This window comes from Crotalus tigris, unplaced genomic scaffold (assembly GCF_016545835.1).
Source record: "Crotalus tigris isolate CLP2741 ecotype Arizona unplaced genomic scaffold, ASM1654583v1 scf7180000017666.27876245, whole genome shotgun sequence".
In the NCBI taxonomy this organism is placed as follows: domain Eukaryota; kingdom Metazoa; phylum Chordata; class Lepidosauria; order Squamata; family Viperidae; genus Crotalus; species Crotalus tigris.
In genome coordinates this window covers 633,746-649,944 of record NW_024096551.1, presented here as the reverse complement: position 1 = coordinate 649,944, position 16,199 = coordinate 633,746, and the positions used below count along the sequence as shown (strand labels likewise).

Here is a 16,199-nt window from a genome sequence, read left to right as displayed (position 1 = left end):
CCCCTTTCCTCTTCAGGGCACCTCCAGCTTCCAAAACACTAATCAGCTAGAGCCCAGCGTTGATCCTGGAGCTTCTGCTAAGCCTCGACAGCCCTGCAGCTCCAGCTGTCTCTCCCACAGGTTTGTGTGGCACTGTGGCTGCTTCAGCTCATTCCTCTCTCCCCCCCCCCGCTACCACTTCTCTAGGATGGGTGCGTACCACCTGCCAAAGTACCACCAATAGTATGCGTACTACAGGTTGAAAAGCCCTGGTGTTCAGTATTCCTAAAGCGGGGAATGACTAATAATGGTAGTTATTATGAGTAGAAATAGCCTGCATGGATGTTAACAAAGCAGCTATCCAGGATTTTGGAGACAGTTGTGGAGGTCCATGCTTTCAAATATTTTTCATAAACAGCCACTGGATATATCTTCCCTCTATTGTATATTTGAAATAATCTATTTTTATCCATTACTATTATTCAGTTACTCCATTTTGCTGCCAATAGGCACAAGCACACAATGTGAGATAATACATTGGGAGAAAAAATGTGCCATGGAAATCTGGTATGCTATGTGAAGGGATCATACTGAAAGAATGCCAAATGGAGAAAGTGGAGAGGGAAAAGCTAGGAACTTAGAACAGAAGGAGCAACAGTCATAGAACAGTATAGCGCAGTGTGGATTAGGAAATTAGAAAATTATACACAAGTCAACTAAAGAGAGATGAAAGGGAGGAATGAGTGCAAAGCTATAAATTCCAGAAACCTAAGGGAACTCACCTGGATGCCTGGACCAACTTCTCTAGCATTTGCACAAGAATTCCCCCATCATTCCTCAGACTTTCACAATGTTTCTCATTTGAAGTTACCTGTTATTACAAGAAGAATTACCAAAAATTTAGAAAAATACTCATTTCTAACCAGTATAATCTCTCTACATCCTATTGTTCTACTAGTGTTTTAATCCAAATTCTCTGCAATCATTCCATCTCAAGTTTGTATAATTATATAGTATATTATATTTGGCCACAAGGACTTTTTAAAATAATGCTAGACTAGATTATATTCTTTCTGAGCAAGATTAATTCAGGAATCAAATAATTCAAAATAGAGGCGTGGGAAGTTGTTTATATTTTAATAAGAATCAACCTATTTTGTATTTTATCAATTTGTCAGTTAGATGTATTTTATTCTTCTACAAATTTACAATGGAGTTCTTGGTATTAAAGTGATGTATGCAAAAATGTATACTTTGTAGAAATATTTCTGTAGTGGTTAAGATACTGGATTAGAAACGAAGAGACTGTGAGTTCTTCTCCTCTATCGGACTAGGACTAGGTGATTTGAGGCAGGTCACTCTTTCTGTCCTACTCCTTTCACAGAGCTTTGGTGTAGAGAAAATAGGAGGCAAAAGTATTATGTACACTGCCAGGAGTAGAAGGTGAAAGAGATATAGAATGCATATGTGGAAAAAAATGTTAATATAGCATAGGTATGTTCAATTTACAAAATACATGTGAATTATTATGCATTTTTTACACCTAAGCTCATGCAGCAATGGAAAGAAGTGAATTTATGCACAGTATATTTGAATCTGAACAAATTCAGATTTATCTATTCAGAGTTCATTAGCTGAATACAAAAAAGCAATTAAAATAGCAAAAAATTCCATGGCAGATTAACTTTCAAAGTACAGTGTTTTTTTTTTTTTTTTACTAATGACAGAGAAAAAAAACTCCTAATAATTATTCAGCTTGGGAAAATTTACATGAACTCCACAGTAGTAATGCCTGCTTATAGAAGCTTTTATTAACAGGTTATTTAAAATTTATGCTGTTAAAAAATGCATGATAAAATGCTAGACTACCCCAGAACAACCCACTTCTCAGAAACAGCCCCAGTTATCTTTCAATGTCATTAAAAGAAAGGTGTAATATGCTGAAACCTGTTTTCTCTGCAATGGATCAGTAATAGCTGATGTTATAAATTTTATGTATTTTCACTTTGCATTATTATAATGTACAAGTAATGTGTTTTTTTCTATACCTTTATAAATTATAATTTATGCTTTCCAATCATCAGACTTGATCCTAAATTCTCACACTTTAGTAGATCAGATTTGATAATTATAAATAGTTCCAAAGAAATGTCTCATCGTGTCATGCATCATTATTAATCATTTAAACAAAAAATAACTGGATTATTTTAAAATGGTATTTTAGTGTTTTGCTTTTAAAATGTAATTTCGGAAAGTAGATGAAAAAGGTTTTGAGTTTTTTTTTTATACACATAATTTAAAAATATAGAGATTGCTTGAAATTCCTATAAGACATATATTAGAGGACAGATAATTGCTTGTGCAATTATTTTTTTTGAAAAAAAAAATAAATTAATATGTGACATTTTGTAAAATCACATTAAAGCACTTTTGATCAACTATGTGAATCAACCATGCTCAGAATGTTATAACACCTCTATGTACAATAAAATGAAGTTTAATTGTCCTTATACACAAGGTATCAAGTATTTATTGAAAAAGAGTTAACAAGATCAATGAAAATGAGAGGAAATATCTATTAAAGTACTAGTTTTTAGGCTGAAACAATATTATTTCACACTTAAGAATTGTCTAGGAAAACGTATACTTTTGAGTCGCCAAAGCATTTTAAGAAATATACCTAGTTTTATTAACTAGGTTTGAGAGACTTGAATGAAGACATTAAAGACATTTTTAGATAAAATTTAGATTCCAAAGATCACTCAGGACTATTCTGCCTTTATAGTACAAGAAACAGTAAACAGTAAATATTTATATCAGTGAACCAAACCTGAGGAGTTTTCTGCAGATTGGTACAAAATACTGCTTTTCTCCTATACTGCTGAAGATTGAAAATGATATTTCCTATTCCTTTTAAGATGTTTTTATAACCATAATTTTGAAGGCTAGAGAGATTGCGAATTGTTGTCTGATTTCACTGTTACAGGCTGATGCCAAAATGTTCACACTACATTGTTATAATGACTCCAACATTATTTTCCCCTACATAATGTTTTTTATAAAAGTACACTGAAAAACATCAGAATATTAACTAAGAAATTAGACATGTAGCTTGATGAACTGGACATGACAGAAACTTCAGTGAATATTAAAAAACTGCCCTGTGAGCTGAAAAAGAATAAGCTGAACCAAAATGGAGTTTCCAGAAATTCTCTCTTCAGTTTGAATCAAAGAAATAACCTGTACTTCTCTCAGTGCTGCTTATTCCAGCATATAAACCTTTATTAGTCAGAGTGAAACCTACAGTAAAGCAGGTGAGGGTTTGGACAGAGGGAGTTATAGAAAAACATTACAAGACTGTTTTGAGTTCATGGATTGGGGCATGTTTAAAGAAACAGCAACTGACAACCAACATATAAATGTTGAGGAGTATGCCACCACGGTGTCTGTATATATCCAAAAGCGCACAGAGCATGTCAGTGTCCAAGTATTGTTGTGTGGGCGAATGAAAAACTGGGCTGACTTATGAGGTCTGCAAGATGCTGAAAGCATGAAATGTGGTTTTTAAATCCAGCAACATGTTGGCACTTAGAACAGCCAGAGCTAATTTGAAAAGTGCCATAAAAGGTGCAAAGCAAGCCATTACCAGAAAATTCAGAACTTTTTTCAAGACCCAACAAACACCAGGTGAATGTGGCAAGGGATCCAGGCCATTATGGATTATAAGATGGCTCCATCGAGATACAGGGACAACACAGACTTCCTAAACGAGCTGAATACATTTTTTGGAAGTTTTGAGGTATCAAATAGCACTCCTGCTAGGAAATCTGTGCCTCATCCTGATGAGCAAGTGCCAAGCTCTGATGTTACCTCTGTCCGGAAAACACTGCAGACAGTTAACATTCGGAAAGCAGCAGGCCCAGATAACATCCCTGGACGTGTCCTCAGGGAATGTGCCGAGGAGCTGCTTGTGTTCTCACAGATATTTTCAACCTCTCATTGCAGCAGGCAGTGGTCCCATCGTGTTTTAAGACAGCCATCATTTTGCCAGTGTTAAAAAAGTCCACAATTACAGGCCTCAATGATTACCGTCTGGTTGCGCTGACATCCATCATTATGAAATGCTTTGAGAAGCTGATAAAGGACATTATTGTATTTAGCCTCCCGCCAACATTTCACCTGCTTCAGTTTGCTTATCGATCAAATCGCTCTATGGGGGATGCTATTTCTTCTGTTCTCCATCTGAGCTTGAAGCACTTAGAGGAAAGTAATATACATGTGCATTTGTTGTTTGTCGACTTCAGTTCGGCAGCATCTAGTAGACAAACTGGGCCTTTTAGGCTTAATTACTTCTTTGTGCAACTGGATTCTTGATTTTCTTACTAAGAGGCCCCAATATGTGCGAGCTGGAACAAGTATTTTCTTGAGCAGTTTCTCCTCAGTGCTGCATCCTAAGTTGACCCATGACTATAGTGCTAGGTTTGCCACCAACAATATGGTGGCAAACCTAGTGTATGTGTATGGGAGGGAAATTCAAGCTCATTACCTGTATAAAAGACACCTGGGAGCCAGAAATCTTGCTGATTGATAGGGGATCAAATACTGATTTCATTCATTAAAATGCAAATCAATTTATAACTTTCTTGAAATGCATTTTTCAGGATTTTTTGTTGTTATTCTGTCTCTGTCTCTGTTAAAATAAACCTGCCATTACAATTATAGACTGATCATTTGTCAGTGGCAAACGTACAAAATCAGCAGAGGATCAAATAATTTTTTCCCTCATTGTAGCAGACCATTTTTAGTACAGGGAAAGCAGCAAGTCCTGAAAATGGTAGGGTAGAATTGAATTGCTAACAAAAATCAGATTGCTTACATCCTTCTCTGTCTTTGCTTCATTTTTTGCTGTCAGACTATTCTAGTTTGCTTTATCTAATGGACAAACGCTGCTGGAATACTTGTTAAGGATGCAAAACTTCCTCTGAGCAATTTTTGAGGAAAGGGCCAATCCTGATTCTCAAGACTTTCAAAACAGGTTATTGTTGCCCATGTTGTTCACCTCAATGACTCTGGCCATTGAAGAACTGCCCTGCTCCGGTGTGTCTTCAGATAATCTATGTATGGTTCTTTGGAGGACTGAGCTGGGAGAAGTCCACAATGAAGCAGTTTCCGTCTCTATCCATTCCTGCTTCACATACTATCCTTTTTGGTCTTAATTTGGCCTCTCCAGTGGTAGATTATTGCTTTGCCTATGGAGCCCATTTTGCATCTGTCTCTGTGTCTACCTTGTGCCATAAAATTTATATCTTGTTTAGTGGTCTCCACACCCTCAAGCAATTGCTACTAGAATTAATTTTGCATTTTCTCCAGGTCTTGACATTGATCTCTTTGCCCTACTTTCAAGGTTGGCCTTTTTGTATAATTTGTCTTCTGTTAGTAACATGTACTTTCTTTTCTACCTTAGCGTTACCTTAACTGTCCTTTGTGAATTAGAGCTAAAGGAGAAAAGGGAAGAAAAAATATAGATCTGGCTGAAGACCTTTGTTTACAACTCGTTTCCCTTGCTTGAAAGTAAGAGAAAGGGAAAACAATTTAAGGATTTGATTTTAAAGAGAGAAATACCCAATTCAAAGAAATTTCCCAATTGATAAAGAGAATATTCCCATCCTCATGCATGGATGTCTGTCTTTTAAGTGTTCAAATTACTATCCTCCACTACATTCTATTCTATCCCTCCTCTAGACACACGGACAGATAATGTGTGTGGAAACCTTGATGCTCTCTGAGTTTGTTTTCTTGCAGATGTTTCATTATTAAACAAGGCAACATTAGTGCTAGAAGAAAAAGGGGTTGCTTTCATTTTTATAGACTAGTGGCCTCACAATTCAACCCTAACCTACAATATTTTCTTCTATCAACAAGGGTCTGCTTGCAATTGAACATACATCTGGAGAAATGATGGAATGAGTCCCTGGATCTTTTCAATGGATCCCTAGAGCCTTCACTCACAATCTTCCTGCACCCATTACATGTCTGGGGAAAGTTTGTTCAGAATAATGCTACCATCCACTCTATATCATCACCACAGTTTCTTTGGATTAATTTTAAATAACAAGTAGTAAAGATGAAAAAAAATTGACTTATTTTTCTTAATAACTTAGCTAGGTAAAATATCTACTGAAGTTAAAGACCTCTCAGAATAAGTGATTGATTCACTAAAGAAACATATTTATTATATAGATTAAGATAAAGGAATTAGTTTAGAGTTGAGGAAAAAAATGCTATTATGATTCTCATGGCCCTTAATGTAGATGATAACACACATTATGCCGGGTGGAATACACATCCACAAAATATACATAGAACAAGTTGTGGCTAAAGTAACAAAGAAACAACTCAACCCAATCCATAGAATCAATAAAAGGTTCACATTTCTGTAAATGGCTGTTTTCTCCTGATTTTTCCATATGGGTTGTACTATCCCTTTCCTTAGTGGGAGCCAGACTAATCCAAATGCCTTCTCTCCTTGAGATGGAAGGCAAAAGAACAAAAGCAAAATGGAGTTTATCTGCCTTCTTTTTGAAGTCCATCTGAGAATGGAAATTTACTACTCTGATTGGTTCTTTAGAGTTTGATTTTTCTGAGTTCTGATGGTCTCTGCCCACTCTCTCTATCAACAAAATATTTTCAACTCTTTAGTATCCAAATCTTCCTTACCATTTCTCAAAGATAATATATAGAATTCAGCCCAATCAGCAAATTCTTCAATATTTTAATATTATAGTACTTACAATTACACTCAATTTATCCTATCACAAACAAATCCTGAAATTTTTATTCAACCCATTCAAATTAGTAATCTCTCCAAGTTTTCGCTTTTTTAGAACATGTAACTCATCTCATATCAGCACTGAACTACCCTAAAAACAAAGATTATAATATCAAAAAACAATTCTTACAACAGTATTTCATAACTGTAATATTCTTTCCTTTTCCTATTCTTTATCTGATTTTTATCCTGCTTTGAACTGAGGATTTCAACTTCAAGTTCATACATGCAATCTCTCCTATTTTTTTCAGAGCCATCATCTAGTGAGGTACAGTTAATCTTCAACTTATGATTACAATTGGGACCAGAATTTCCATGGCTAAGCAAGGTGGTTGTTAAATGAATCATACCCAATATTACAACTTTTTTTGCCATGGGTGTTAAGCAAATCACTATAGTTGTTACATGAATCGTGTGATATAGTTAAGCAAATCTGTTTTCCCCCATTGACTCTGTTTGTTGGAAGCCGGCTGGGGTAGTTGCAAATGGTGAACACATGACCTGGGATGTTGCAACCATTGTACATAATGGTTGCTAAGCACCTGAATTATGACCATATGACTGTGACAATTCTGTAACACTTGTAATCATAAATCACTTTTTTCAATGCTGTTGTAACTTCAAACATTTGCTTAAATGAATGATTGTAAGTCAAGGACTTACATGTATGTTGGGCCAAATTTACCTGGTGAGATACTCAGGTGACCTAAACTTGTGGATCATTCAAAGATGATAAAGATAAACATAAAGATACATGTTTCAGAGTCTATCCAAAACCTTTTGCCCTAGCTAACTTTGTAGACCTGGTTGTCAAAGCCAGACTGTGTTTAATATTAATAAGTATGACTTCATAGGCATGCTTAGTACTTATTACTGGCTTAACTTTTTCACCTTCTGGAAAACTTATAAAACATCTTGAATAGAAAGACAATATAAATACAGTGTGTTTTCAAGAGCAAAGCAAATTAAACAAGTTCAGCTGGTGTTGTCAACTGCTGGCTTGTACAAACAGGCCTGAACAGGGATGATGAGCTTTTTAAACCAGAGTGAAATAGGATAAAAGCTGGAATATTCCAGGTGTCCTTTGGCATGTACCCCTACAGACATGTACTAGATTAAGAAGGTTTTGTAATCTTCAGATCTTGACAGATATGTGTTATAACAAGTAGATACCCACCTCAGAGAAAAAAGTAAATAATAAAAGCCTACCTAGGAGAGCTTACATTTCAAATGCTAAACTTAATTTTTCTTTCTTATTTATGGAAGATATATCTTTTTAGGAGTTCAAAGTCATTTATGCATATAATTTGGCAAGCTCTGCTCTGCTTTGTACCTGCGATTGATATTTGACCTCAGTGCCTGCTCCATGTTCTCAATTTTGAATATGCACTTAACATTGATTAAAACATAAAGCAAGCATCTCTCTGATCTTTTTAGTTGAATATATAATCAAAGATATATAATCATTATAATCATAATGAATCCATAGTTACACATATTCTTATTGACACATATTAATTTTTAAAGCATCTGGCCCAGAGGGCTATAAATGAAGACCCATTTTGAAGTCTTATACTTTCCCACCCCATCCTCAAATCTCTCAGAAATACCTGGAAAGTTGTATATCTGAGGATTTAAGCAGCTACCTGCTATCCCCAAAAGAGGCAGGTTAAGTATCAGTTGTAGCATGTTTGCATGGAGCTTTTACTTGAAGGCACTCCCAACTTCAAATAGCTTAAAGTCAAGCTACTACAAGCTTTGACCATATTTTGCCCTTCTCAATGAGAAAGGAATTCAATAGCACAAAGTTAGCTCTCTTGAAATAATTCTATAGGCAGGCAATGTTGGTAAAAATGGATAGTGCTTGGGATTACTTTGTCCTTACCCTCATCTGGCAGAGAGGAGGTTGATAGTGAAAGGTCTCATATTTGGACCAGTTCCTAACAGATGGTGACATCTGGATTTAAATTCCTCCTACACATATGCTTATTCTTCCCCTTAGTTTTATAAATGTACAATATACCTATTTTTATTTCTTTCATTTCTTTAACATTTATTGATTGTCAACAAATGCCCATTTACTCACAAAATTGCTCGTTATTTATAAGGCAGAAAAGTTAATTAACAATCTAAACAGCATAGAAGTTACAAGGATAATTATCAAGTAGGCACAATAAAACCTATATTTTCAAGAACATCTGGTGGTGGGAGATGGAATACATGAATAATTACTGAGGATTCATTTAGTGTTTAGATATAACACAAACTTATTCAGCTTTGAAAAAAAGGCATTTAAGCAGAAACAACAGAAGATCATTTTATAAGACTAACGCAACAAGTAAATCTGGGAAATAAATATGCTGTATGTTAGGATGAATATTGTTTTTCTTATGAGTATCAAAATAGTACTGTGTTTCACTGAAAATAAGACCTACCCCGAAAATAACTTTCCTTGGGAGAAAGTTCTATAATGGGGGTGCTGTTTCTGAGAAGGCTCTGCTTGTGGCCACTGATCTATAAACCAAACCTGGGGAACCATCTGGTCTAAATGGATGGTAAACATAGATGATTAGGGGGCTGGAGACTAAAACGTATGACAAATGTTTGTGGAAATTGGGTATGTCTAGCTTAGTGAAAAGGACTAGAGGTGATGACATGATAGCAGTGTTCTAATATCTGATGAGTTGCCACAGAGAAGAAGGGATCAACCTATTTTCCAAAGCATCAGAAGGCAAATAATAGATGGAAACTAATCAAGAAGAAAACCAGCCTAGAACTAAGGACTTGTGAAAAGAACTAACCAGTGAAAAGGCTTACCTTCAGAAGTTGTGGATGCTCCATCACTGGAGGCTTTCAAATAGAGACTGGATATTCCATTGTCTGGAATGGTATAGGTCTCCTGCTTGAGCAGGAGCTTGGACTAAAGACCTCAAAGGTCTCTTCCAATTCTTATTCTTTGAAATAAGTGCTGCCAACCTCTCCCCTTCCCTTTGTCCCTTCCTGGGCACAGAGAGGAAGGGAAGGAGGAGAGGGAAACAGGAAGAAAGTGAGGGAAGGAAGGAAAGAGATGGGAATGAAAAGGAGGGAGGCAGGGAAGAAGGGGAGGGAGGAAGTAAGGAAGGAAAGAAGAAAGAAAGAGAAGGAAGGAAGGAAAGGAAGAAAGAAAGAAAGGAGGGAGAGAGGGAGGGAGGTAGGAAGGAAGGAGATTGGAATAAGAGGGAGGGAGAGAGGGTCTGAGGGAAATCCTGCCTTAGCACTTGGCCACCAGCAGTCCTGTTGCCCTTTTGCCATCCCCTGGTGGTCTCCCATCCTATTACTGAGGATGCTTTGGTTACAAAGCCAGGTTTCCTTGCATGGAGAGGGAGTGGACCTCCCTCTGACCCAGGCACTTTGTCCTCCTGCACCCACCATGAGCAATCTGGCCAAGGAGAGTGAGCACAGCAGCAGCAGCATTGAGGAGGAGGTAAGTGGAGCTGGGCTCCCCTCGGGGAAGTGCGGCTAGGCTCAGCAGGGTCCTGGTGCTATGGGAGCTCAAGGGCCAGGCTGGGCGCTTGACGTCCTCTGCCCAGGGCTCTGGGCAGTCCATGCCATTGTCCAGGAGCCCCATACACAACCTGAGGCTCAGTGAGGCTCCTTCAGTGGACCATGTCCTGATGCTGGCCCTGGTCCCACCAACATTTCCCCACCCTCGGATGTGCCCCAGTCCTGCCCAGGCCCTCACAGGTGCCCGATGTGAGTGACACCAAGCTGGCCACGCCTACCCAGCAAGCCACGCCCATGCCAGCCACACCCACCCAGTAAGCCACACCCATGCCAGCCACACCTACCCAATGGCAACCACGATGCTGATGCGGCCCTCAATGAAATTGAGTTTGACACCCCTGCCTTAAGCAGAATGTGGAATAGTTATTTTAAAGCAGTTGTTTTGTAACAATTATTTTAAGCAATTTCAAATTCAGATTGAATTTTATTTGTTTAATATATAACAGTGACAATATAATCAATTCAAGTATTTTTGATAGTTTACTATCAAGAGGTACTTTAGTACCTTCCCTCCCCAAAAAAACCCTAAAGTCTTACCTGAAATTAAATCAACTTCATTTCTTTATCAAAAAATTAAAAATATCTTTAATGTTATTGGTATTTAAATTTAGGGAGAATATATGAAACTGGAATTTCAGTGGATATAATTTTTAAAATGCTAAATTTTTTTAGAATTCAGGCTGAAATTAATTTACCCAAAGGTTTTTATTCCAGGTTTATTGCATGTTTATTGCAATTGACGCTATAGATTTGTTGTTGTCAATTTAAGAAATTTGAGGACAATTCAGTAATAAGTCGTATGATTTGGTCTCACCCATTATTGACTCCTTTTTGAGTAATAGTCTAATATACTTAAGTGGATTTATGAATAAAGTTTTAAAGAAATATAATAATATTTTGAATTATATTCCAAAATCATGGAATTGATAGTTTTTGAGGAATTTTTATTACATCAGGCATGTGAAAAGAGATTAATATTGAGAAATTGGAAAAATACTATTCCCTTCAACTTGCAATCATTCCAAGTTATGACCGACCTGAAAAAGGGAATTTATAATCCGGTTTCAAAGTTTTGACTTTCAGTTTTTGATAAAACTATACAATCACATATTTGTTTAATGGCCAACACAAAAAAGGTTGTAAAATTGGATCTGTCACATGACCAAATTGTTCTATGTTACAGCAGGCTTCATTACAGTTATATGTTGAGGACCACCTTTACAGGAAAACGTATACAATTTCACATAAGTGGCTGTCCGGTCTCTATTTCAAAGCACCTACAACTTCTGAAGGCAAGTCATTCCTCTGGTTAATTGTTGTCAATGTTAGAAATTTTTTCGTTAGTTCTAGGTTGTTTCTCTCCTTGATTAGTTTCCCTCCATTGTACAGGAGGAGATGTTGTATTGGTACATATTGGGGGATAAGGGAGAAAGTCAAAATGTAAAATCTTCCAGGATCTTTTCAGATTTTGTTTTTTCCAAGTCCTAGAAAAATCAGTTTTGCTTCTGCCCATTCATAACACTGTGTAATTACTCAGCAGAATTTCATTACACCAAAACCTAATTTGAATATGTTTTTTCTGTTTTTTATCCAATGTTTTAATCATTATATTGCACTCTTTGTTTTTGAGAAAAGTAAAATATATTGCATAAGTTTAAGATATAATATTTTATGATATTTTAATTAATTAAGAGTAAAAACTCCTATAAAACTTCTCTTCAGACATTATAAAAATGGAAGGAATAACAAGATTATTTGTGCTAGTTTTCCATATGTCTTTAAATCATATATATAACAAACAAATATTTGATGCAATTTTACAGTATAATATGAAGCACATACTATTGTGCTACAGGAAAAAGTTGCAAATTTACTACTGTATGCTGTGAGAAAATAGATTCTATTTATATGCACACAGAAAGAGAAATACATTTTTATAGATGCAAATTTAAATTGGGCATGATTTTATAGCCTCAGGATGGAAGTATTTTAGCACTATACTCAGGTCATCCTAAAGGGACCAAGAATGTAAGAGGTTAGGTCAGGGGTAGGCAACTTTGGCTCTTTTATGACTCGTGGACTTCAACTCCCAGAATTCCTGAGCCAGGCTGGCTCAGGAATTCTGGGAGTTGAAGTCCACGAGTCATAAAAGAGCCAAGGTTGCCTATCCCTGGGTTAGGTGAACATTAACAGCAGGTGAAGTATGTGAAATAAAAATTCAGTCTCAAAGCTAAAATTGATCCTGCTGTCAGTACCAAACATGAACACTGAATAAAGGTCATGCTATTTTTTTCTAGATTTCTGGAGGAGAGTTATATTTTTATTTTAACAGTTATGGTGCTGTCACTTCTCTTCAGCAAAAAAGCTGAAATTGCTGAGGACATGGACATTTTCCTGTCATGGCTTGAAGCCCGAGTTATTTTTGTACTTCAGTTGCTGTGGATTTTTCTTGCAATTTCTCAACCAAAATCTTGAAACTCCAGCATTTGAATAATATTTGGTTGACCTATTCTTGTTTATCTCCTATAACTGAATCATGTTTCCCACTATAAAATGCTGGTCTCTAAAGCAGGATGTATGTATGTAGCCTGATCGTTGCTGTCTTATAACCAATGATATTTGACTTTGAAAGATTCTAGATTCTAAATTATATTTATTATCTTTTGGACTGCTGTACAATGAATAAACATTGGGACATAGGGAGTTGAATCAAACTATGTTTGCATTCTGAACAGATCACTAAAATTGATGTAATAAGTTAATACTAAGCAGCAAGATCTCTTTCTGTCAACTGATTATTTTTCAAGCAGAAAGGATAAAGAAAATATAGTATGAAACACTGACTTTGGCCAAAATAGATTGCATCAGTTATAGAAGTCCAAAACAATAAAATTGTTCAGATATGCATTCCAATGTTAGCACAGATGCAAACCTTCCATATATGGTGTAAAAATAATTTCAGGGTAATGATATTTATGTTCCTTGAAGGTAGGCTTGCCTTATGGCATTTTCATTATCCATTCTATTGTTTTTCTTCTTTGTGGATCAATATAGCTACTATTACAGACAGTGTAATGTCTAGAATTAAAGACCAAACTCAGAACTGAAGAAGCTGCTTGGATGAGAAGCGAAACATCTTTAAAGAAAAAGAAAGTAAGTCCAGTTGCCTCTTTAAAAAGCACCTTTGGGACAAAGGAATGTAAGTAGTTACATCTCACTGACTGGCTGACTGACTGAATGAAAAAAGATATAAAAAAATATATGCCGTACACTCATCAAAGTCCTGTTTATTTGAAGATTCCCAAGAAGTATAGTTTATAGTAATAGTAAACTCTTTATTTTATTTGTAATTCATTTATAATATGGAACATCTCAGAATATGCATTATAATTAATAATTCATATAAAAGTTTGGATATATTAGAATATGTTTTGTGTAGATGCATTTAAATATATCCTCGTGTGTTGTTGTACAGCTAGTGATTTTAGTTATTATGTTAATGTGTTTAACGCTGTGCCCTTCAGAAGCTTCCAAGGATATTTTACACAGTAAATAGCCTTGTGACATGAATACAATGTGCAAGTAAAAGCATTCCATCAGTGATCTCTTAGATCGTTGATTCTAGGCTTTTATCATCTCTCTTGAGACTCGGAAAATAGCACGGTTATAGATTATTCACAGAGCCCAAACTACATTATCCAATGTACCAAAGATAACTGTGATTCAGAACTGGCTCTAAATCAATCATGTAGAGATGACAGAAATGGTATTTTCATTAATAACTTGATGTACCTGAAAGATGGGAGGAACATTTTAAACAATCCTTTATATACTTGACTTTAGCTGTATCTCTGACATGATAAAACTTTTCCTCTTGCCATTCAATTTTTCAATAAACTCAGATAAGCCTCAAGCCTTGATCACAAAGGGTTTTTTTGAAATAGTAATTTTAGATTTTGTTTTCACATGTCTCATGATTTGCCAGAAAGTAAAACAAATATTAAATATGAAGCTAATGCCTTAAAAAATAGAACTCTTAGCCAAATTTGATTGATGTTGATGCTCATTTTCTATATAACTGCTCTTTAATATGAAAGATTATTTCTAACCTGATAGAAGTACTTTCAAGTGTCTGAAATACCGAGACTAGGTTCACAGATCAGTTAAAGATTAGGTGTGTTTAGTGATGGAGAAATGATATATCTTTACAAAAATCCTAAAAATAAAACACTGGTTTGGATCTAGACTTTCATCTAGATCAGCAGTTCTCAACCTGTGGGTCGCGACCCCATTTGGGGTCGAACGACCATTTCACGGGGGTCACCAAACAACGCAGTCCGCCATTTCCCCCCCCCCTTCCTTAACTGTGCTACTCCCTTTTATTCTATTGGCTTTTGAAAGCCAATAGAATAGACTCTCTTGAATAGAGTCTAATTCTATTGGCTTTCAAAAGCCAATAGGAATTTTCCAGGCTGTCTCTGCCTTGCTGAGCCCGCCAAAAGTCCCATTCTACAAACGGTGCTGCAAGTTGTCTACAGCGAAGGCGAGCTGTCTGGAAGTTTCCACCCCTCCCTGCTGAGCAACTACTAAAAATGTAAGTAAAAGAGGGCCAGGGGTGGGAGGTGGGAGGCCAGCAGGTGCAAGAGGGTTGCTGGTGCACGTGAGGCCCAGCGATTGCCTTACCTCCCTTGGGCTGGGCCAGCTGGTAGCCCAGCTGGTGGTCGGCCTGCGCCATCCTCTGCCACTTGCCAGCTACGCCTCGGCTGGCGCAGGGGACAGCACCACGCATGCGCAGCGCTCCCAGGCAGGGAAAGTCCTTGACTTACGACCAGTTGGATAGTCCTCAACTTACGACCGGTTGGGGGTCGCAGCATTAAAAATGTTGAGAACCACTGATCTAGATTTAGGTCAGACTTCATGTTAGTTTAAGATACTGGGGCTTCAATTTTCTCCAGTTTTTCCTTTGCCAAGTCCTCTGAACTCAGAATAGTTTGAATCCAACTGATACTCCACATTATTGTTAAAATTGTATAAATTTTTACACTTTTTGAATAGAAGATGCTTTCTTAAATGTCTGGGAAACTTATATTGTAATCCAGGAATCATCTATGTGTCCCTATTTTGTTGTTCATAATCCTTAGAGTATATATGTACTTAATAAATATTTTACCACCGATGATATTATTTGATTGTAATTTTACTAATGCTGGTAAAATGGACACAATGTTTATTGTTATAATTGCACTATACAAGTGTACATCTAATCAAAATAAAGCCAATGATAATGAATTTGACAGGATTTGACAGGATTTTGTTATGTAGTATTTTGATGAGAGCATAGACAATGTGGTAGGCATTTCAATTAAGAGCAAAATATGTATTTCTCTGTTATTAATCTACTTCATGTCACCTTCCTCCATTCACAGTTGAGGACATGCTATTATAATAATTTAGATTCCATATATTGTAACTATTTTTTTAAGTCCTGGGTCATGTTTGGCCGTTAAAAGGCCTGCTAGAGGGTAGTGTCACTGGTTCATGTAAGTCTAAGCTTCTCCAGGGAAAAACCTATCCATGTGACTGCATTTCGATGCTCAGCAAAACTAGCCAACATTTATGGCCATTTGCAGTGTCCCATGGTCACATATTTATGATTTACAATTTTGCTGAAACACCCCCTTAGCAAAGAATGGATTCATATAACTATCATGTTGTTTGCTTGGTAACTGCAGATTTGCTTAACAAGTGTGGTGATTAATTTCACAACCACTAGGAAAAAAAGTCATAAAATTGGGTTGGTTACATGGGTAATCCACTTTATGATTGTCACGACTTAAAAATCATAATA

The 16,199-nt window shown here is 36.4% G+C and overlaps 1 protein-coding gene across 6 annotated transcripts in view; it reads right to left on the bottom strand.

Moving 5' to 3' along the window:
* ULK4 (unc-51 like kinase 4) overlaps nucleotides 1-16,199 on the bottom strand; it is a 168,798-nt gene that overhangs the window by 8,337 nt on the left and 144,262 nt on the right. For all 6 annotated transcript variants that reach the window (XM_039336096.1, XM_039336092.1, XM_039336097.1 and 3 more), the window contains one exon: nucleotides 762-850. In XM_039336096.1, coding sequence (XP_039192030.1) covers nucleotides 762-850 — 89 coding nt within the window. The remainder of the gene's footprint in view (nucleotides 1-761; nucleotides 851-16,199) is intronic.